Raw genomic sequence first — 25,147 nt, forward strand, 5'->3', positions numbered from 1 at the left:
GAAAATAGTCCTAATTTATTTCCTGTATAGATATCACTGGTCTTACATGTACAGTGTTGAGGATTTCCATTGTTTTTGTATTAAAACTTGGGATTCTATATTTTTAAAATTGAAAAAGGATTTCAGTGGACATTGAGACATCTGGAGATAGCTGAATTTTATGGATGTTTTGAAAGGAAATTCAACAGAAGTTGAACTGGTAAACAAGGACTGGAAAGCAGATAATTTCAAGGAAACCAGCAGGGGGTTTGACCTCAGGGCTACCCTCTGTTGTGACAAGAGAGAATTTATGACTTGGCATGTGACTTGTTTCTCAAAAGGTATTGGTTAAAGTCAGTGGGTTGGACTAAAGCAGGCAATTGAAATTTGATTTTGAGCTGCCTGGAGATCAGAAGAACAACCAGTAAAGTATTACCTCTCTGTAAAGAATCCTTGCTCTTGAAAAGTAAAAGCTTGTATGAAGTGGTATTGCTGCCTCCTGCATTTTCAAAGAAACCCTGAATTTGCAAAAATCTTGCATTTTTTTAATTAAAAAAAGGCCTTTTGCATCGAATGTGAGAACTGACACCTGTTGCTACACCCCTGATGGAAACCTACGGGAAGCCTTATACCGTTGAAGTTCTTTGAACGCCCACCCATCACAGACTGTTGATCAACCTCACCTGGAAAGACAAAGTGGCATCCAACTAATCGACTTTGGGACACCTTGCCAAACCAAAAGAACCTCTTTCCAGATCACGACAATCTATGTTTTTTTATTATTCCTTTCATTCCTTTGAAACAGCTATACACCGAAATCCTTTTTTTTCCCCAGGTTAACCGGTTTTTGGATGTATGTGCGTGTGCATGAGGGCTAAGGAAAAGAAGAAGTTTTAATATCTCAATTCGTATACAGATTTACTTTATTATTGGTTAAGACTTGGTTTTATAATAAACGGTTAACTTTGTTGTTGATTAAAGAAACCTGGTCAGTGTGCCTTATTCTGGGGACAAATAGAGTATCTAATTGGCTGTTTCGGTTAAGTAGGAAAATTTATTAATATGCTGTGACCTGTGGAGAAATGGGACTGAATTAACAGTGCACTCCTCCTGCCTTGGTCGTCACAACAGCTGTTTTACATGTCTCTTGAAAAGGATCACAACATTGTAACCCATAGACCAGAAATGCCCCGGAAAAATATTTCTTTTTCTGAGCTGAATGCTTTTGTAAATTTTGAGTTAAAGCAAAGATATAATTTACAGTAACTGCAATAAAACAGTTACAGCAATAAAACTATTCACATCAGGATTAGCTATCACTAATATTAGACTATATGTTTAAATACATTAGCCATCTTAAATTTTAATTACTTTGACAATCTCTCCTCTTGAATGTTATTCCTCCAGAAACCTAAAATATTACTGATCTCACTCCTTCCTCATGTTACCACTTTCCATAAAATGGTGTTTAGCTTATAGAACAGCTTCTTTAACCAAAGCCATAACACAGGGATGACTGCCTTGTTGCACCACTGATAAAACTAGGTAAATCTTGACATTTATACAATAAAAATAGGATGAGGCTTCCAATGAAGGAGTAACCTTTCTGGTAGATAGATAGCAATTACATGCCTAGGTGAGCAAATTCATCCATGATAAAAAGTGAGGGTTAGAATAAAGAAAACACAATAGCATTCACACACAAATCTCTTGCTATTAAGTTTTCAGTAAAATATCATTACAAATTCAGTCCAAGAGGACACCTTCTGTGCTCAGTCATGTCAGTCACTCCTGTAAGCAGTCTGGGTATCTTTATTTTATGGAGGTTGACTCACACTGCTCGTATTTACTTATAAAATAGTGCAACCCAGGGAACAATAATACCCTTGTTACAACCAGGTGAGAAAGGTGTCTAGGGGTTCCTCTCAGCCTTCACCTGGTCTTACTGTAACAGGGTTTAATTTTAAACACACCGTGTTTTTAGCTCCCCTTCGGTGAATCCTTGTTCACCGCTTTCCAATTATAAGACAAAGAAACCGACACAAACAGGCGTTCTTAGGTTCAAAGAAGAAAAGTTGAAATTTATTAAACTTAAACTCTAATTCAGTTGACACCTACGGATACATGACACGTCCACGCTAGCATGCATACATGATGTATGTTACTGGAGTTACACACATGCAAATAGAGACAGAAAAGAGAAGAAAAATAAAATGGAAAAGTTTGAGGCAATATCTGAAGAGTTTTTGTTACGTTCTTTGAGTTTACTGTCGAGTCCTTTATTGTAGGTAGATCTTTTCGTTGGGGCCCTGTATTCTTCTTAAACCTTGTTCGCTGTGAGAGACTTTTCTCTCTTGGGGTTCAGAGGCTTGTGAGAAAAAGATGGGAGCAGACAGGAGAGTTATTCTCAGTCCAGGAGCAAATAGACACTTCCAGTTCAAACTGTTTGTACAATTCAGAAAAACCAAGGTTGCCAAGCAGGTTAGTCATGTGACTAACTGGTCTGACCACATCTTGGATTGCTTCACCTTAGCAGTCTCTGGAATGTCCCTCATATGCAAATATCTTTTCCAGCCACAGCTGATCTGTTTAACAAGTCCTTTTTTCACTCCAGTAACTGTTTAATATCAATGTTCATGAATGTGCCTTATTCTTGGCAGGTGGGGGCCCAGCATGACACCCTCCTTGTGACTGGAATCAGACATTCATGCCTTTCACATGTGCTCTTGATCAATCTCTTTGAAAGCAGACCAAGTTAATATTGGTGAGAAAAGGCTCAATATAAAAACTGGTAAGCTGCATTTTTTCCATAGTTACAGAACATACAGAGCAAGTTATTAGATTCACTTAGTTCAATCAGTACAATTCATCCCCAGACACTAAATTTAGGACATGCCATTCTTCCCACATTATTGGGCCACCTTACTTCGCTTGAATAAAATGGTCCTCTAACTGTTCCTCGAGCACTGAATTTGAACAGTTCTAAACCTTTTGCAGTGATCTGTTTAAAAGCCCAACTACTCTCACAGCTTTTGTTTCAAAAAGCCACTCTCAATTTATCCTTTTCATAATAGGACTACAAAACACAACAAATGTTAAATGTTCAATTACCTGGGCAAGCTATTATCCCTTTTGTTTAGTCACTAAGGGAAATAACTTCTGTACAGCATATTAACTGACCTTTTTAATAATATTTTTTAAAAACTTGGTTATAATAACCATTAAAGCTAAACACTTATTTTTCCAAAGAAAGGATTTGAAAATAAATCAAAAACTCCTCAGTGTGTCAATCCTAAAAGAACCTAAAATATTTTCTTTGAAACACAGGAACAGGATTGGGCCATTCTGCTCCTTACACCTGGATCACCCACCATTCAGTGAGACTGTGGCTGATGTGTATCTTAACTCCATCCAACTGCTTTGGCTCCATATCATTTTATACTCTTGACTTAAAAAAGGATCTACTGATATCAGATTTCGAAGTATTAATTGAAAATTATTAATGTGGGAGAGTTTTCCACATATCTACCACCCTTTGTGGGAAGGAGTATTCCCTAACCCCTCTCCTGAATGGCCCTGCCCTGATTTCAAGGTTATGTACCCTTGTCCTAGACTGGCCAACAAGTAGGAAATAAAAATTCTCTTAACTATCCCATCAATTATTTTCAAAAATCTTGAAAACCTCAACCAAACCACCCCATAATCTGCTTGTTTATGTAATCTCCCTTAAATCTAACCCTTGGAACCCTGGTAACATTCTGGTGAATCTGTGCTGCTTTCCCTCCAGGGCCAATATATCCTTTCTAAAGTACGGTGCCCAGAACTCTACATGTGTTCCAGATGTGATCTACTAAGGGCTTTATATAGCCATAGCAAAACTTCCTCCCCTTTATATTCTAGCACTTTATCAAACCATTAGCACTTTTGATTATTTTTGTATCTATTACATTTTAGTGATCTGTGTACATGGACCCCTAAATCTCTTTGGACCTCCACTGTTCCTAGATTTTTCACCATTTAAAATACTCAGATTGATCCTTTTCTGGTCAAAATGGACGACCCCACGCTTACCCTGTATTGAAATCTGCCACAATTCTGTCCACTTTCTTAATCTATCAATGTCTCTTGGTAATTTTTTGCTCCTATCTGTAATACTTACTATACCAACAATCTTTGTGTCATTGTCAAACTAGGATCTATGCTCTGTATTTTGTTATTCAAGTCATTAATATAGCGAATGGTTGAGCCACAGAACAGATTCTTGTGGGACATTAGTCACTTCCTTCCAATGAGCATATATCCATCATCTCTATCATCCAGTTCCGAAGAAGGGTCACTGACCCGAAACGTTAACTCTGCTTCTCTTTTCACAGATGCTGCCAGACCTGCTGAGTGGTTCCAGCATTTCTTGTTTTTATTCCATCATCTCGATGTTAGCCCTCTACCACCTAACCAGGTCAATAATTTGCCTTCAATTCCATGAGCGTTAATTTTAGTTAACAGTCTCTTATGTGTATCAAATATATTCTGGGAGTTCATACAAATTACATCCAGACATTCCCCTACCTACTACTTTAGTCACTTCCTCAAAAAATTCAATTAGGCTCGTTAGACATAACCTACCCTTTATGAATTTATGTTGGCTCTCTCTAATCAACTCAAATTTCTCCAAGTGCTCAGTCGCTCTGTTCTGAATTATAGATTCCAATAACTTCCTACAACTGATGTTACATTAATAAGTCTATAAATTTCCCCGTTTCTGAATTAATGAGTTGCATTTGCAAATTTCCAAACTAAAATGGATAACTGCTAAAATCGTGAGCGGTTTGGAAGATTACAACTAAAGCATCCGCAATTTCCTCACCTACTTCCTTTAGGACACTGGAGGAGGTGGATGCCATCAGGTCCTGGGGATTGTCAGTCTTCAGAATCATTATTTTTTCTAATATTGTTTTCTTGCTTATCTTAACTTTAGTGAGTTCCAATCCTTCATTCATTAATAATTCCCCTGGAATGTCAGGTATATTATCCTCTTCCTCTACTGTGAAGATTGACAGCAATTATTCAACAAGTCTATTTCCTCATTTTCATTTGTAATATTACCTTCATCTGTTTTCAAGGAGCCCACCCCTAACCTCGCTTTTTCTTATAATTGTAAAAACCTGTGTGTTAATCTTGATATCCCTCGCAAAGTTCTTATCGTTAAAAAAAGTGCTACAGCAACGATATTCTTTCACTTGTTACTTGGGGGTTTGAATTCATATCAGACTGAATAAAAGAAAGGTTTTTCCTCTAATAATTTCAAAGGCCCTATATTAAAAGAGAGATTCTGAATCTCTGTGCAGAGTAAAAACCACAATTTCACATTCGAGTCAATAATTCCTTGAAAGCTGCATGATGTTAAGTGTGGGAGGAAGAAGTATCATTGGTGTATTAAGGGTTAATCTTGCAAGATTGATATATATAGTACAGCAAACTACTTTGCCATGTTGTAGCTGATCTAAAGAACTCAATTCAGCTTTGGTGCTGTCAAAAGGAGTACTTTCCAACTTTTGGTACCTGGATAGTCCTCACTGGGCAAGCGAAAAAGTCATTAGATATTTTTGAAGTTGAAGTTAGGATTAGTTGACAAACATACCCATCCTCCTTGCTGGATGATATAGTCAGCATTAGTTTCCTCAATGTACTTCACTCCAAGTTCCACTAGTGCTTTTAGTGGCTGTTGGCTGTGACTGGTTAGTAGCTGCTGTAACAACACTAGGGAGATCAGAACCTACAAAATAAGTAAAAATAATATGGTTCAAAGCAGGGATAAACTACAAAGCATAGATCACATAACTTCCCACTTTTAGAATAAAAGTACATTTGTTCTAACTTACACACATGGTATAAATCAAGAAATAATCCACACTTGATGAACAATGGATTACTGAACAGCATTTTAATTTCTTTCAATTCACGTACTTTGATAATTTACTTACATAGTTGTACAACTGGCCTACACTATAAAGGATTACTATTTGCCAGCTTTTTGATATTAATTATTTTTTGGGAAGTTTTATTTTGCATTCCAAATGTTAATACAAGTTTGACAACATAAAAACTGAATTTATCAATAATTCTAAAAGCAAGACCCCATAAATGTTTCCAGAATTGCTAATCCAAAACTACAGTAACATGCAACTTCAGAATATACAATTTCTGATAATGCAATTTTGTTAGTGCGTGGTTAAATTCAGAGAAAACAGCTACTCCATTTTTTTTTTCTTTAAATGGATTTTCAGCCCTTACTTTAGTCTAAATCACTCCCTGGATGAGGCATGACATAAAATTAAAAATAGGTAATTGGTAAGGTCCCACTTAACATTTATAAAACTTTCAAAAATGGTACTCAGCAAATAGGAAAAACAGGACTTCAACTTAAAAATTCAGAGCATGATAAAATGCCATTTATAGGATGGCCATTTATGTGAGCACTTAGACCCAATTTGGCACTGAGGAACCCTAGCAAAATTGAAGTCAAGGGGAAATCGGTGGGTGGGGTGAACTCTGCAATGGTTGGAGGCATACATGGCGCAAAGGAAGATGCTTGTCGTTGTTAGAAGCCATTCATTCCAGCCCCAAATATCATTGCAGGAGTTCCTTAGGCCAGTGTCTTAGGCCTAACTATTAAAAGCTGCTTCTATCATAAGGTCAGAATTGGGAATGTTCACTGATGATTGCATTGTGTTCCATACGCAATTCCTCAGATAACAAAGCAGTCCGTGTCCACATGCAGAAAGACTTCGACAACATTCAGGCAAGTGGCAAGTAATATTCATGCCAGGCAATGACCATCTCATTTAATATTTTTAAGGCAGAGGTAGATAGATTCTTGTCAGGCAAAGGAATCAAAGGTTATCAGGGGTAGATGGGAGTGTGGAATTCAAGACACAAACAGATCAGCCATGATATTATTGAATGGCGGAGCAGGCTCGAGGGGATGAATGGCCTACTTCTGCTCCTAATTCATATGTTCATATGAGAGCATCTAACCACCTCCCTTTGACATTCAACTGGGTTACCATCGCTGAATTCTCCCTCCAGCAACATCCAGAAACTGAACTGTCAGCCACATAAATACTGTGACTACAAGAGCAGGTCAGAGGCTTGGTATTCACCTGACTCCCCACAGCCTTTCCATTTACAAGGCACAGGTCAGGAGAGTGATAGAATATGCTCCACTTACTTGGATCAGCGTAGGTCCAACACTCAAGAAGCTCAACACCATCCAACACAAAGCAGCCTGCTTGATCGGCACTCCATTCACTACTTTAAACATTCACTCCCTCCATCATCGGCACAACATCGCTGCAGTGTGCGCCGTCTACAAGACGCACTGCAGCAATATGCCAAAGTTTCTTCAGCAGTACCTCCAAAACCCATGCCCTCTACCACCTAGAAGGATAAGAGCACATGGGAGTACCACATCCTCTGAAGTTCCCCTCATGTCTTGGAAATATAAATCGCCACTTCTTCATTGTCACTGGATCAAAATCCTGGAACTCCCTACTTAACAGCATTGCAGGAGAACCTTCGCCACAGAGACTGCAGTTCATATCTGCAGCTCACTAAAACCTTCCCAAGGGCAATTACGAATGGGCAACAAATGTTGGCCTTGCCAGTGACACTCATAATTCCACTAATTTTTTTTTAAATTCATTCATGGGATGTGGGCGTCGCTGGCCAGGCAAGCATTTATTGCCCATCCTTAATTGCCCGAGAAGGTGGCAGTGAGCTGCCTTCATGAACAGCTGCGGTTCACGTGAGGTAGGTACACCCACAGTGCTGTTGGGAAGGGTGTTCCAGGATTTTGACCCAGCGACAGTGAAGGAACGGTGATATAGTTCCGAGTCAGGATGGTGTTTGACTTGGAGGGGAACTTGCAGGTGGTGGCGTTCCCATGCATTTGCGGTCCTTGTCCTTCTAGTTGGTAGAGGTTGCGGGTTTGGAAGGTGCAGTCTAAGGAGCATTGGTGCGTTGCTGCAGTGCATCTTGTAGATGGTACACACTGCTGCCACTGTGCGTCAGTGGTGCAGACAGTGAATGTTTGTAGATGGGGTGCCAATCAAGTGGGCTGCTTTGTCCTGGATGGTGTCGAGCTTCTTGAGTGTTGATGGAGCTGCACCCATCCAGGCAAGTGGAGGGTATTCCATCACACTCCTGACTTGTGCCTTGTAGATGGTGGACAGGGGGGTGAGAGTTACTCACTGCAGGATTCCCAGCCTCTGACCTGCTCTTGTAGCCACGGTATTTATATGGCTACTCCAGTTCAGTTCCTGGTCAATGGTAGCCCCTAGGATGTTGATAGTGGGGGATTCAGCGATGGTAATGCCATTGAATGTCAAGGAGAGATGGTTAGATTCTCTCCTGTTGGAGATGATCATTGCCTGGCACTTGTGTGGCATGAATGTTACTTGCCACTTATCAGCCCAAGCCCAGATATTGTCCAAGTCTTGCTGCATTTATACATGGACTGCTTCAGTATCGGAGGAGTCACAAATGGTGCTGAACATTGCACAGTTAGCGAATATCCCCACTTCTGACCTTATGATTGAAGCAGCTAAAGATGGCTGGGCCTCGGACACTAGCCTGAGGAACTCCGGCAGTGATGTCCTGGGGCTGAGATGATTGACCTCCAACAGCCACAACCATCTTCCTTTGTGCTAGGTATGACTCCAGCCTGTGGAGGGTTTTCCCCAATTCCCATTGACTCCAGTTTTGCTAGGGCTCCTTGATGCCATATTCAGTCAAATGCTGCCTTGATGTCAAGGGCAGTCACTCTCACCTCACCTCTCGAGTTCAGCTCTTTTGTCCATGGTCGAACCAAGGCTGAAATGAGGTCAGGAGCTGAGTGGCCCTGGCGGAACCCAAACGGAGCGTCACTGAGCAGCTTATTTGCTAAGCAAGTGCTGCTTGATGGCACTGTTGATGACACCTTCCATCACTTTACTGATGATTGACAGTAGGCTGATGGGGCAGTAATTGGCTGGGTTGGACTTGTCCTGCTTTTTGTGTACAGGACATAGCTGGGCAATTTTCCACATTGCAGAATAGATGCCAGTGTTGTGGTTGTACTGGAACAGTATATGAATGCATATACTTAAAAAAAAAGCCTCAGAAGAACAGCTCCAAGGAGAGTCATTGGTCCCCAGCACTGTTGACCAGGACCAATGCCGTTTCCCCACTGCCCACCTACAACGGCTTTTAGGAATTCAGTATAACTTCCATATTGGCTACCCTACTGTTAGTTAGCACACTGCAGAGTCCATACCCTCTCAAATCAGTTAAAACCCAAATCTGTACAGCACACTTAATGAGATTATCCAATCACCATAGAGTTGTTCTTAATTCAGTCTGTTGGGTCAAATACCAACTCAACAATTAATGTTTTTCGAAGTTTACATTATTGTAAATTGTATCAAATAGATTCCTATTAAAAAGATGGCAAAGAATGGAACAAGATTATTGGTTGTTCTTTGAAAGTTTCACTTCAATGTGAAATTTAATAAAGGAAACATGGGTAACCTCAGTTTATGAACCAAAACAAACTCCTTTAACACTACACACATGCTGTAGAGTTTTATCACAGTACCTACAAAGATATTAGTGCATTAGAGAAGGTTCAGTGGAAATAACAGAAGTTATTCTGGGTCATCTTGGAGAGCCTCAATGAATTAAAATTACCTTAATTGGTCAAACAAAAAATCCAGATTTTGGCACAGTGGCGCAGTGGTTAGCACCGCAGCCTCACAGCTCCAGCAACCCGGGTTCAGTTCTGGGTACTGCCTGTGCGGAGTTTGCAAGTTCTCCCTGTGTCTGCGTGGGTTTCCGCCGGGTGCTCCGGTTTCCTCCCACCTCCAAAGACTTGCAGGTTGATAGGTAAATTGGCCATTGTAAATTGCCCCTAGTGTAGGTAGGTGGTAGGAGAATGGTGGGGATGTGGTAGAGAATATGGGATTACTGTAGGGTTAGTATAAATGGGTAGTTGTTGGTCGGCACAGACTTGGTGGGCCGAAGGGCCTGTTTCAACGCTGTATCTCTAAATAAATAATAAATAAATAAAGTGACAAGCAGCATGGTTCAAATCTCACCAGGACAAGTTGTGAAATTAATATGTCTGGTAATTTGTTGGCTAGTACCAGAAAAAGATGACCATGAAAGCTGCTGGATTAATTTTTTAAAAATTAACTCGTTCACTAATGCCTTCCCCCCTCTACCCAGTCTGGCCTGTGAGGAATGCAAGTTTCACATTATGTGATAGATTCTTAGTGCACTCTGAAATAGGCTAGATCATCAAATAATTATAAAAACAATGAAGTCAGCTCACCATTATATGCTCAGTGGCATGCCCATTGGAGTCAGACTGTGCAGAAACGTTGGAGGGTATAGACTGTTATCATCTTTGTCTATAGAATCAACACTGATGTATTCCTTTAATTCACCAGACAGCTTTTCTAAAACCTTTTCATTCAAATTTAGTGAATCTTCATTTTTAGCAGAAAGAATAGCTTTCTAATAGTAGGTTGCATCAAATAATTGTCCTTGCCATTTTGCCACTTGACTAACTCCATCGTCTCATCCAACCCTCCCATGCCATCCCCATCCCTCCCAGATGGAATCTATCCAGCCAGGATAACTGTTATTTGGCTCCCCTTACCTTCTGCTGTTTCTGTTCTCCACCACCACCACCCACCCCCTCCACCAATGGTTGGCAACCGCAAATGCGTCAAGCTCCAGTCCTCCGCGTGCCCCACATGCGCCAGGCACCACCCGCACCCCTTAAACTGACTAATCAACACAGTCCGGACAGACAAAAATTGAGTATTACAGATTGAGAGTGTAGGTCGAAAAAGCACCACTGGAAAAAGAAAAATTAAAGCCCCAAGTGGAACCAGAAGAAATTTGCATGCTCTTTCCCCTCCAAAATGTAGGAGAATAAATTCCCAACTGCAGCAGTTGCTGCTGCACAGTCTATTAACTCTTCCAAAAAAAGTTTTTATTTATGAGTGAGATTAAAAAAACAGTATTGAGCATGTAATCAAACATACTACGGACATCCCAAAGCCATTACAACTAAATGGATTACTGTTTCCCAAGTGTAGTCACTGTTGTACAGCATAATCAGGATTGAATAGTGAAGAGGGGAAAAGATGTGGATTTCTACTGGTTTAACTTTGAAAAGCAGAAAGAAAATTGTGTGAATGTTTGCCCTTTGGAGACCAAACAAAATAGATGTGAAATCAACAATAATGTCAACTATGATTTTGGGAATAGGCAATAAATGGCTTTTTCTTATTCTAAGCTTTATGTTCTTCAACTATCATTCAAGTGAGTCAAACAATCACTATCCCATTAAATGAGAACTGGAAATGGGTTTTATTCAAGGATTGTGTGCGCGCTTAAGAAAACTAAAGCTCAGCTGCAATGAATCACAAGGTATTTAAGGAATGGGAAAGATCAAGGCCACACCAAGTTTGATCTCCAACACACAAAATGCAATATGCAAGCTTCCAGTATTAATTTCCTGCATCAAACTCTCAGTACAGCTTGAATTAAATTTATGCAACTAGTCCACATTATAGCATGACAAAACAATGAGGTCAGCTCTGCCTCCAACAAGTCACAGGATATAATTCTATTATTTGCATCAAACTCACTCTACAACGCTGCTCAGATATGCAAAAGTCAGCTCAGTGAATCCTAAGGTTACAATAGGTGTATCTATATAACATTTACAGTTCTACAAGTTATGCATTCTGGTATTTTATCCATAGCCTTCTTTACTCTGATGGTACTCAACTTTTTCACTGTATCAAAGAATCTTCATCAGTTTCAAAACAGTTTAGTTACTGTTAAATTAGGACACTAATTTGGGGGTTCAGAGGCTGTGGGGCGACTCATCTTGTTTACTAGATGGGACCTAGCTAATGTTTTAATAGTGAAAAGGAGGCCGATCTCTGATCGGAAGTCCTCTCTGGATCTACAGTCTCTCACTTCGAGTCCTATCCACCCCTTCTCATAGTGAACCCAGTTAACCTCTACCTCACAGTGGAGGGACACATGTTGGAAGGGCAAAACAAGTCCATTGCGGCATGGAAGGTGACACCTACAAGTATTTGATACTTTCAGGAAATATGGCACAATGATAATGCAAACATCTTGGATCCCCCTTGCCTCTGGGATCGTGCAAAAAGCAGCTGAGCGAGTGGGGCAGCAGCCATTAGCTGACAGTCGGTTGCTAGGTGTACCCGGAAGCAACATCAGAGGCAACACTATGTGACAACCCAGCTGCCCTAAGTAGTTTTCATGGGAGAGGCCGATATAAGGAAGCCTAAACAAATCTTGCTTCTTATGTTACTGCCCAGCATACCGCAGCTGGGAGTGACTCAATCTAGCGGCAAGAAACTATACAAGAAAGCAAAGACAAATACAAAGGGCTGAATTTTATAGACCCCCTGACGTCGGGAGTGGAGGGAGGTGGCTAGAATATGCCTCCGGGAGAGGGCCACCATGCACCCTGATGCCAGGAAAGCCCGGCCCAATATTGCCAGTGGTGGTGAGGCCTCGTGGCACCCCCCCCCCACCGCGGCAACATGACTGCGATTTAAATATCTAATTTACTTAAAATCAAGGAATTAATGAGACCTATGCTCCCGCCGTCTGTCCCAGTGCGATCTTCGTGCTGCTGGGCACCAGTCCCCCGCCTTCAGATCTCTATCCAGGGAACTGAGCCCTGGGGAAGGGTGAGGAGACAAGTTTCTCAGTATGGGGCGTGGTGGGGGGTCAAAGTAATATCATTGGTGTAAAAGATGGTGGGAGCGGTTATTAGAATTAGAATATTACAGCGCAGTACAGGCCCTTCGGCCCTCGATGTTGCACCGACCTGTGAAACCATCTGACCTACACTATTCCATTTTCATCCATATGTCTATCCAATGACCACTTAAATGCCCTTAAAGTTGGCGAGTCTAATACTGGTTATAGTTTATATACTTTTTGGGGGGGCGCAGGGAAGAGGGCAAGTCATTAATTTAATTATTATTGGGGGTGTGGGAGTGGGACAGAATAAAATGTATTTAATTTTTTTTAATTAAATGGCTCTTCAAATATTTAAATGGAATGGTAGGGCTTGAAGCGCTTTAAAAATGGTATCAGCGCCTACACACAGGCAACTGACGCCATTGCCGGGGACAGCCCGCCCCGGATATTTAAAAGAGCCGTCACGCTTAATATTGCGGCAGCTCAGCGATCCGCCATTGTTTTCGCCCGCCGCTGATTTCAGCTGCAGGATGTATAAATTTCAGCTCAAAGTCACCAACCACAACAATAGCATGCTGGAATGTCTGCACCCTACTTATCACCAAACCAGCAGTAAGTAGCCAGGGAACTTAGACAGTATGGTGTAGACATAGCTGCCCTTAGCAAAACAAGACGAGGAGGGGAAGGCCAGCATGAAGAAATAGGAGCAGGATACACTTCTTTTGAAGCAGGGATGGGTTTCGCCATCAAGAGAGAGATTACAAAGGATCTAGAATATCTTCCCAAAGGCATCAAATGATTGAGCCCCTGCAACAACACAGGAGAAACAACACTTATAAGTGCATATGCTCCCACAAAGACCAACAGTGACGATGTAAAGGACAGTTTTTATGATCCTGGACTATCTCCTACGATCAGTCCATAAAAATGACAAAATTATCTTTATGGGCGATTTCAATGCCAGAGTCAGACAGGACCACACATGATCAAACATCCTCGGTCGACAGTTGGAAAGGGAATATCAAATGGAACCCTCCAACATTTGTTGTGTGCCAAGCATGACCTTACCATAAGGAAAATACAAGACAACCTGGCAACACCCCTGATCCAAGCACTGGCATCTCCTTGACTATGTGCTTGTCAGACAGAAGGAAAATACTGACATCAAGTTAACTTGTGCTATGAGGGGAGCTTACTGCTGGACAGACCACCGCCAGATCTGCACCAAGCTGAGTCAAAAGATCCAGAACTGTAATTGAAGAGAGATTCATAGTCACTTTAATTTCCACACCATTTATAATTGGTTTGTAATATTTTAGCATTTGATTTGCATTTACTAACTCATTGCTGGGAATATTACAGTGCTGCAACATACTAGAGCAATCACCAACACAAGAGAAGTTCTGAATCATTGCAGAATTGAGAAGCACATTTCTAGCACTTAAAAAAATACAAACGGACTTATTTCCAACATGCACCTTCTAAATATTCTTTACAGTTGCATGAAACACTGGGAGCCGTAGACTGAAAGGTCAATTTCATCCCAATCCTAGTCTGCTTCATTAAAGTGCTTCCATTTGCTATCCCACTGCCTGCTACATGCAACTCTGCTTCTCACTGCCATGACACTAGTACTGAAATTCAGCTCCATGGTTACCTTGTCTGGAACGTTCTCAGAATAAACTAAAGCTATTCTTACCTTATTCCACCCACTGGTGTGGCTGGCAACTTGATTTGCTTGCTCCTTGTACACCTCATACTCAAGGGACCTGCAAAAAGACAAAAACCAGGACAATAAAGCTTGATTGCCATATAAATTGTTGCCACTTCTTTTAATAATTCCACACCAACACTCATCATAAACTATCCATAATGGAAAAGGGAAGTGGGGAGAATAAAAATTGTTCCTCTTACACAGAAGCATGCATGCAAAATTGATTTCTGTAAGTCTACTTAAAATATATGAACAACAGTATTTACTGTTAAAATGCTTCTCCACCTCCCTCTTAAAACTTGCCTCTGACCAAGCTTTTAGTCACCCCTCCTAACAATTGCCTTCTTTGGCTCAGCGTCCATTTTCACCTGATTACGATTCTGTGTAGCATCTTGGGACTTTTTCTACATTTAAAAGGTGCTATATAAATGCAATAGTCCAAAAAAACATTCAATTCATTTTATAGCAGTTTGCCTTCTCAACAATTTGTCTCTTCCCACCAACCCCTCCCCCCCACCCCAAGGGTGTGGACTTTTTATTTTAAAAAGATTCAGTTTTACAGATACTGGTCACTATTTGATAATTCACCCAAGTAACTATTATACATACATGACGTTTGATGGAAAGTGTTCACAGACAATTTAATTACAAAGGGAAATCACTGCAGAACCCAATCTTGTCCCCATTTGCAAATGACCAACATAGAATAGAGGTCAGCAGCTGGAACCCTGACAAAGGACAAAGTAAAAGCCCCACTGATGCCTTGGCAGTGGGCCACTGAATCAGCACAGATGGAATTGAGCCCTGGGGTGTTGCTGATCTGTATGAAATCAGCTACTGTTTGGATACATTGGTCAAGACATCAAATGATGCAGATTGTTGCAACATTCTTTAAAAAATAGCATGTTATAAAAGGTAAATATGCTCAAAAATTTGAAAAGGTATGTTAAGAGAACCCTGCATGCCAAGAACTGGCAAATGGGAATGATAACTAGTAAGTTATTTTAGCTAAACCAAAATATCCTTCAGTTTATAATTTGAGGATCAAACAATGCGAACAGTACGTTTTACTTTTTGCACAGGGTTCAGAATGTCACGATTACTTTACAGTACAGCACATTCTAGTCAACAAACTCCTCATTCTTTCTTGCTCAAGTTTTGTTCTTTTATAGTGACGTGTAATTCACTTCAAAACCTCACTCCTTACAGTGACTACTTATATACACAAACTAAACAGGGGAAAAAAGCTTTGAAAGAAATTCTATCACACAAAACGTGTTAATACTCAATGAAAGGATCGAGAAGGAGAGGGCACAGATTTAAAGTATTTGGTAAGAGAAGCAAAAGTGACTTGAGGAAAAAAACGTTTTCATGTAGCGAGTGGTTAAGGTCTGGAATGCGCTGCCTGAGAAAGTGGTGGAGGTAGGTTCAACTGAAGCATTCAAAAGAGAATTTAGACAGTTATATGAAAAGGAAGAATTTGCAGGGTTATGGGGAGAAGGCAAGGGAATGGGACTGAATGAATTGCTCTTTCAGAGAGCCAGTGTGGACACGATGGGCCAAATGGCCTCCTTCTGCACTGTAATAATTCTGTGATTCTGTAGAGTAAATGAACTAAAACTTCATTGGTGTTAAAAGGACTCCCCGCCAAACAATTTCACCCCAGTTGGGCTACAGTTGCACAATGATCTCTGCAAACTCCCCAAATCCAATCCAATCTGCTGCTTTACTTTTGATGCAGGACAACATCCTTCTCCAATATCAGATGTAAATATTGTTGTCTCAAACTAGCCAACTTTTAGTTAGTGTTTATCCTAAAACCAGGAAAATAAGAGTCAGGTATAGGGAACAAGATACTTTTATGCATGCAAAAAAAAAAAGCATTTTAGTAACATGTAGGTCGAGTATCAGCCATGAGTTTATTGTATGGCAGAGCAGGCCTGAAGGCCCAAATTGCCTATCCCCGCTCCTACTTATGATGCTCTAACATCTACAAATATACCAAAAAAATTATTTAAACAAATGCACAAATGACTCCTTTCAACAGAAGTCAAAAACTGTTATAAAAGCAAAGTACTCTGGATGTTGGAAGTTTAAAATAAAACCAGAAAATACTGGAAATACTCAGCAGGTCCGGAAGGATCTGTGTAGAGAAAGAGTGTTAATCTTGCAGGTCGATAACTCTTCAATTCTAGAAGGGTCATCAACCTGAAACGTTAACTGTTTCTCTCTCCATAGATCCTGCCAGATTTTCCATCATTTTCTGTTTTATTTCAGAAACTGTTATACTTTGAGCATTAGATGGCTGTGCAAGAACTTATATTTATATATGCCTTCAATATAGCAAAACGTTGCAAGGCACTTCACAGTGCGTTATCAAACAAAATTTTACCCAAGATACATAAGGAGATATTGGCACAGGTGACCAAGAGGTAGGTTTTAAGGACAGCCATAAAGCGGGGGGGAAAAAGAACAGACAGAGGGTGCGAGAGACAGCAGGTGCGGGTGAGAGAACGAAAGTGCGAGCTAGAGAAAAAAAAGAGAGCAAATGAGAGAAAAAAGGTTGAGACAGGAATTCCAAAGCTCAAGACCAAGACAGCTGACGTCACAGTCGTCATTGCTGGAGTGATTCAGAATCGGGTAGGTGCAAAAGGCCAGAAATAGAGCAGCAAAGCTTTCGCAGGCTTCTAGGACTGGAGAAGGTTACAAAGATTAGGAGGGTTGAAACAGTGGAGGGATCTGAAAATAGAAATGAAAATTTTAAGTATCAAGTTGTTGTGGGACCAGTAGCCAATGTAAGTTAAGTCAGCAAACACAGGGCTGATAGGTGAACAGGACTTGGTCAGTTAGGATATGTGCAGAGTTTTAGATGAGCTCCAGTTTCCGTAGGGTGGAAGATGGGAAGCTGGCCCGGAGGATTGGAATAGTCAAGTCTGGAGGTAACAAAGGCCTGAATGAGTGTTTCAGCAGATGAGCTGAGGCAGGGGCGGAGTCAGGTGATGTCACAGAGGTGAAAGTATGCAGACTTCGTGATGAAGTAGATGTGTGGTTGGAAGCTCACCTCAGTGGTCCATTATGAAACTACAGCTGTGAACAGTTTGGTTTAGCCTCAGATAATTTCCAGAGACAGTGATGGAGTCGGTGTCTAGGGAACAAGGTTTGTGATGGGTCACCCCAATATTTAATTGGAGGAAATTTCTGTCCATCCAGTACTGGATGTTGAGAAGCAGTGTGACAAATCAGACAATGGAGGGTTTGAGAGAGGTAGTGGTGAAAAAGAGCAGTGTTTTTTTTTTAATTAAAAAAAGATATAATTTACATTTTGTTCTTGTGCATATACGTGGAAGCTGACATTGTATTTTAGGATGATATTGCCGAGGGGCAGTTTTTAGATGAAAAATAGGGGGGCCAAGAATTGGTTCTTGATGACTCCAGAGATAACGGGTTAGGAGTGGGAAAGGAAGGCGATTGGCCATTGCAGGCGACACTCCATTCCTTTTGCATTTATCCAGTTGTAGCCAATGTGACAGCAGCGATTGGGAAAAGAACTAGGGCAACGTGAGGAAAATCTTTTTACATAACGAGTGGTTAGGATTTGGAATGCACTGTCCAATAGGATAGTGAAAAGAGATTCAATTGTAGCTTTCAAAAGGGTTTAGTTTAGTTTAGAGATACAGCACTGAAACAGGCCCTTTGGCCCGAGTCTGTGCCGACCATCAACCACCCACATATACTAATCCTACACTAATCCCATATTCCTACCACATCCCCACCTGTCTTTCTATTTCCCTACCACCTACCTGTACTAGTGGCAATTTATAATGGCCAATTTACCTACCAACCTGCAAGTCTTTTGGCTTGTGGGAGGAAACCGGAGAAAATCCACGCAGACACAGGGAGAACTTGCAAACTCCACAAAGGCAGTACCCAGAATTGAACCCGGGTCGCTGGAGCAGTGAGGCTGCAGTGCTAACCACTGCGCCACTGTGGAGAAAAAGTTACAGGAATGAGGAAAGAGTGAGAGAGTAGGACTAACTGGATTACACTTCAGAAAGAGCCAACACAGACTCTGAGCCGAATGGCTTCCTTCTGTGCTATACTATCTTATGATTTTAGGTTGATAAGGATGAGGGATAGTTTACCACACACAGATTATTTACAACTTTGATGAGGGTGGCTTCAGTACTGTGGTGGGGGTGAAAACCTGACTGGAGGGATTTAAACATGGAATTGTGGGAAAGATGGGCACAGATTTAGGAAGTGATAAAATGCTTAAGCACTTGGTATAGAAAAGGGAGGTAGGAGATGGAAGCAGTTTGCAAGGACAGATTGGTCAAGGGTTTTTTTTCTTGAGGGGAGGTGTTTATTGCCCTGGAACAATTTTAACAAGAAAGATTCAAAGTCCTCAATTAAATATCAAAACTACACAGGTAATATGGAAGTGAATTTCCATTGGGCTTCACTCACCTAGGAATACCCCTAGGAAAGTCATCCCCATTTCTTACCACAACGTTATAAGCCTAAAACGTCATGGAGAATTTGCTTCACTATCTAAATTCTAAACTTTCTCACTTGTACCTTTCCACAATAACAAATTATAAACTTCGAACAGTATATAGCAAGTTAAGAATATCAGCTTCCAGTAACATCTACATCAATTATTTTGGCCTTTTAGTTATACTGGATACTGCCTTAAAATAAGGTATTTTCAGACAGACATTCAATTACTCATACAACAACCGCAGCAAGGTTCTACACATATATGGCCCAAGGTGGTGGTGGGAATCAAATGAAGTTTTTACATACAAACTTAAGGAGCATAGCCCAACCTTACAAAATCTTGCATTAATCAGCAGCTTGTTCATATTCTCAGAATAATTTAAGCCTTTTTCCCACAATGCAAATAGTTTATAAAACCAGTCCAAATAGTCATTTGCTAGTACAGAATTTGAATTGCTGAAAATAGAGACATGTCGAAGCTTTTTGTCTTGCACTCATCAGGAAAATATGCAAGAATAACCAATGTAAGGAAAAACAACTTATACTGCATAAGAAGAGTGCTGATTGGTTGGCAAGTGAACTCTGATTGGTAGAGGCGTTGCCATGGAGAATACACCAGTTAGTGACTGACAATTAACTGCCGAGCTTTGTTTGAAATTTAAACCAAACGGCTTGACTCTGGTCAAGGCATTGCCCTGAGGAATGAACCAGCGAATGGCTGTCACTTATTTTGTTCAGCTGAAACAGGCGCAATGTGTGTACATGTTCTTTCTGTCTGCAAAGAACAGGGCCCTGTATACGAATATATGTAGCTTCCAGTCCGCGAAAATGCACCACACTGCAAGCTCTACTGACCATCTTAAATTGGTTGTCAGCATAATTCTTAGCACACTGTGGATTATTTAGTCAATGGAGTCCAATTTCCTTTTTGATTTCACCCCTCCACTTTCTATACTTCTCTCAGCTTTCTATAATATTGAGTTCTGAGTGTCAGACATAAGCTTTCCTTTTCTGCCTCAGCTTACCCTGTAAGCTCCTTGACATCCATGGGGCTCTAGTTTTGGCCGTCTTACCCTTTTTCTTTGTGGGAACAGGTTTACTCCGAACCCCCTGAATCTTCCCTTTGAATGCCTCTCACTGCTCTGACACTGATTTACCTTCAAGTCCTTTCCTTTACCTTTCCAGTCCACTTTCGCTAAATCACTCCTCAGTTTAGTAAAATTTGCCATGCCCCGATTGAGAACTAACTTCTGTTCTATCTCTGTCCTTTTCCATAATTATGTTAAAACTGACTGAATTCTAATCTCTACGACCAAAATGCTCTCCCACTGCCACTCCTTCCACCTGCCCATCTTCATTTCTTAAAATAAAGTCTAAAACTACACCCTCTCTTGTTGGACTTGCTACATACTGGCCAAATAAGTTCTCCTGAATGCATCTCAAGAATTCTGCTCCCTCAATTCCTTGCACATTAAAACTATCCCAGTTAATATTGGAGTAGTTAAAATCCCCTACTAGTACTGACCTATTGTTTTTGCACTTCTCAGAGATTTGACTACACATCTGCTCTTTTATCTCCTTCTGACTGCTTGGGAGTCTATAGTACACTCCCAGCAGTGTGATTGCCCCTTTTTTTGTTCCTTAGCTCAATCCATATGGCCTTATTTGATGAACCTTCCAACATATCCCTCCTCACAGCTGTAACAGTTTCCTTGACCAATATTGCCACTCCCCGTCCTTTCTTAATCCCCTCCCTATCGCGTCTGAAAACCCTATAACCAGGAATGTTGAACTGCCATTCCTGTCCCTCCTTAAGCCATGTTTCTGTAATAGCTACATTATACTGCCACGTGTCTGTCTGTGCCCTCAGCTCATCTGCTTTGTCATGGGCGGCACAGTGGCGCAGTGGTTAGCACTGCAGCCTCACAACTCCAGCGACCCGGGTTCAATTCTGGGTACTGCCTGTGTGGAGTTTGCAAGTTCTCCGTGTGTCTGCGTGGGTTTCCTCCGGGTGCTCCGGTTTCCTCCCACATGCCTAAGATTTGCAGGTTGATAGGTAAATTGGCCATTAGCAATTGCCCCTAGTATAGGTAGGTGGTAGGGAAATATAGGGACAAGTGGGGATGTGGTAGGAATATGAAATTAGTGTAGGATTAGTATAAATGGGTGGTTGATGGTCGGCACAGACTTGGTGGGCCGAAGGGCCTGTTTCAGTGCTGTATCTCTTTAAACTAAACTATACTCCTTGCACTGAAATAGGCAGTCTTGAGCACTGCCAAACTTTTTTTCTAACTTTTGTTTCCTCTGTCTTCTAGACACATCCATTAATTTTCTGCCTTCCATTTTCATTTCTGATTTTATCCCAACTGTGTCTACCCTCAGGTCCCCATCCCCCTGCCAAACTAGTTTAAACTATCCCCAATAGCACAAGCAAAACGTCCCGCAAAGAACTCAGTCCCAGCTCTGTTCAGGTGCAACCCGTCCGGACTGTACAGGTCCCATCTCCCCAAGAACTGGTTCCAATGTCCCAGGAGTCTAAAGCCCTCCCTCCTGCACTATCTTTCCAGCTACGCATTCATCTATCTTATCTTTCTATTTCTATACTCACTTGCAGGTGGCACTGGGAGTAATCCGGAGATTACTGCTTTTGAGGTCTTACTTGCTAATTTCTTACCTAGCTCCCTAACTTCTGACTGCAGGACCACATCCCTCTTTCTACCCATGTCGTTGGCTCTGAATCAAAGACATCCTGCGTGACAATGGCTACCCTGATCAGATCATTTCTCGCTGTATATCGTGCAAACTTATGCATGGGCTTAAGGCCATCATTTTTGGCCGTGAAAAGTGCCCAGTCTACCTCAAATTACCCTGGAAGGGTAATGTATCCCAAAAATTTGAGCAAAAGGTAAAGCTAGCTTTTTCATGCTGCTACTATGCAGTAGCAACATGTGTTGAGTTCACTACCAGCAGGATGCTGCCGTCAAGCCAAAAAGACGACCTACCTATCACACAAGTAATGTGATATATGACTTTCAATGCTAGTGTGATGATAGGTATATAGCCCATACGTCCCAAAGACTGGCGAATCGTATCAAACATGTCCCTTCCGCTGTTCGCAACGGGCAAGGTACAGGCCGTACCCAACCAGCGCGATCTTGCAAAACACAAAAGTGTCCAACGTTAGATGTGATTCCGTGATTGGACAACATTTGCTAAATAATCCGCAGTGTGGCAAGAATTACGCTGACAACCAATTTAAGATAGTCAGAAGGGCTCGCAGTGTGGCGCATTTGCGCGTATTGGAAGATGCATCTATTCATAGACAGGGCCCTGTTCTTTGCAGGCAGAAAGAACATGTACAACACATTGTACCTGTTTCAGCTGAACAAAATAAGTCAGCCATTCGCTGGTTCATTCCTCAGGGCAATGCCCTGACCAATCGAGTCAAGCCATCTGGTTTAAATTTCAAACAAAGCTTGGCAGGTTAATTGTCAGTCACCATAAACAGGTGCATTCTCCTTGGCAATGCCTCTACCAGAGTTCACTTGCCAACCAATCAGCACTCTCTTCTCATGCAGTAGAAGTTGTTGATTTCCCTTATATTGGTTATTCGTGCATATTGTCCTGATGAGTACAAGATGAAAAGCTTCGACAACATGTCTCTATTTTCAGCAATTCTCAAAAACTAATACAGTAGTGTAGAAAAATCTCAGGATGTACAAGTTTAGGGTTTATTGCAATGTTGTTTCCCTACATAAACAGACTCAAATTAGAAGATTCAGTTATAGTTCAGCCATCACTAGGCATACACAATACAGGCTCAAACACCACTTAACTCTTGCTCATCTCAAAAGATGGATCAACACCAGCCCAAAAGAGATGCAATATGCCTAGGTGAAACAGCAATTTATGACCGCTTCTTTCAATTTAGCTTACTATATTCATTGTTCACAGTGTGGTCTGCTCTACATCGGAGAGACGAAACGTAGTCTGGGTGACCACTTTGCGGAACTCCTCCGTTCAGTCCACAAGCATGACTCCCAGCTACCGGTCACCTATCAATTTAATTCCCCACCTTACTCTCACACTGACCTCTATCATTGGCCTCTTGCAGTGTTCCAATGAAGCTCAACTTAAGCTCCAAGAACAGCATCTCATCTTACAATTAGGCACTCTACAATCTTCCAGACTTACTGATTCAATAATTTCACTGTAATCTCTGCCCCAATTTTGCTTCCATTCGCTTTGCAGGTTTCGATTTTAGTCTCACTTTTCCCCTTGTTTTTGCTTTCAGGTGGCAGCTGTTCATCTACCTGCCATTCGTACCTCCTCTAGATGCATCTTTTGTTTATTTACTTCTCCTATTACCACTTCTTTTGGCCCTGCGCCAACTCTTTTGCCATTTAATCTCTCCTGACATCCACCCTATCATAGGCCTTCCCTTTCGTTTTTTTTTACCCTCCCCCCCACCCCCCCCCCCACATAGTATTACTTAAAACCCATTACATTTCTAACTTTTCCCAGTTCTGATAAAAGGTCACAAACCTGAAACATTATCACTCTCTCTCTCTCTCCCCACAGATGCTGCCCGACCTGCTGAGTGATTCAAGCATTTTGTTTTTACTTCAGATTTCCAGGATCCACAGTAAATTGCTTTTGCAATATGTGTTTTATTTTGCCATTTTTATGCAGGCAAGTATAGAATTGTCAATATAATGATCAAAAACAGTATAATAGCTTGGTTTTAGACTCATTAGCTGGGCTTCATTTAATACAACAATTCAGAATTTTTGGAGTTAACTTCAATTACATTTAGTAAAGTTACCCTTTGCCAGTTTGCAAAGCAAAGCAATAGGCAACAACCACACACTTGTAGTTTTAAGTTAATGGTTTAAGGTTGTGCTTGTTTATATAATACCTTTGAGGTTGGGCTATCAACAACTTTCATTTATATAGCAACTTTGGTATAGGAAAAAAGTCCAAGGTACTGCATACAGCAGTAAGGAAGTAATGGACACCAAGTCAAAACAGAACACTTAGGAGAGAGTGAACAAAAGCTTGGACAAAGAGATGGATTTTAAGGAAGGTCTTAAAAAAAAAGATGGAGAAGTGGAACAAATTCCAAATTGGGACCTCGGCAGCTGAAGGCATGGTGGGGAGGAGGATGGGAGGGAAAGCACAGGAAGCTGGAATCAGAGAAACCGAGTGCTCTGGGAAGGATGTGGTAGGGCTGTTGGCTAGGTCATGGAGCAATTTAAGTAGAAAGATAAGAATTTTGAAATCTTAAGCCTTGCAGTGACCAGGAGTCACTATAGGCAAGCAAAGAGGGGCTGAACATAGGAACAGGAGTAGACCATTCGGCCCATCAATACAATGGCACTGCCATTCAATACAATCATGGCTGATCATCCACTTCAATGCCTTTTACTAAACAACATGAAAATGTGCAAGCTTAGTTTTTCAGATCAAAATCAATGTCACACACAGATTCAGACATCTTCAGACAATTTAAACCAAGTTAACACACGTACAAATGGTCTGTCATGCATTTAGGATTAGAGAACTCCAGGCATGTTTACATAATGCAGGGTGCTCACTACAGGTTAAGTTCAAGGAGGAAACTGCAGGCAGGGGTACTGGTTGATGATTCATTAAAAGGTGCACAAATAATTTACAAATAGATTTCTTACATTACAACAATGACTACATTTCATTGAAATACTTCATTAGCTGTAAAGTGCTTTGGGACACAAGAATTCATGAAAAGCACCACATAAATCCAGGTCTTTATTTCTCTTATAGGGAAAATAAATAGGGTTTAATTGTATTTCCTGGACCATTGAGCAAAATTACTAAAAACCATACGACACTTTATGTTGCATGTTTGCAAAATAATGCAAGATGTTTGAAATATTCTCTCCATTAGTTCCTGCATATGGAAAGAGCAATGAGATACTGGAAACTGTGAAAGAGTAGGATACCAGGATGCCAACTAAACTTACAGTTGTAAAAACTTTGATGAAAGACAAATTGGGTTATTTACTTCAGAGAAATGCAAGTGTAGAGATGATGTGACTGATGTTTTCAAAATAGGGAAAGCATTGACTTGGCCCTTTTCAATAGAATATTTTAAGTGGATAGGGTTGCTAGGAC

At 41.0% G+C, this 25,147-nt stretch overlaps 1 protein-coding gene across 2 annotated transcripts in view; it reads right to left on the bottom strand.

Annotated features, from left to right (window-relative positions):
• The window catches only part of bcl2l13 (BCL2 like 13), a 46,643-nt gene that overhangs the window by 12,693 nt on the left and 8,803 nt on the right, over window positions 1-25,147 (bottom strand). For both annotated transcript variants that reach the window (XM_068050645.1, XM_068050646.1), the window contains exons 5-6: window positions 14,480-14,549; window positions 5,618-5,752 (exon numbers count right to left, since the gene is read on the bottom strand). In XM_068050645.1, coding sequence (XP_067906746.1) covers window positions 5,618-5,752; window positions 14,480-14,549 — 205 coding nt within the window. The remainder of the gene's footprint in view (window positions 1-5,617; window positions 5,753-14,479; window positions 14,550-25,147) is intronic.

The sequence above is a fragment of the Heterodontus francisci genome, chromosome 18 (assembly GCF_036365525.1).
Source record: "Heterodontus francisci isolate sHetFra1 chromosome 18, sHetFra1.hap1, whole genome shotgun sequence".
NCBI classification, from domain to species: domain Eukaryota; kingdom Metazoa; phylum Chordata; class Chondrichthyes; order Heterodontiformes; family Heterodontidae; genus Heterodontus; species Heterodontus francisci.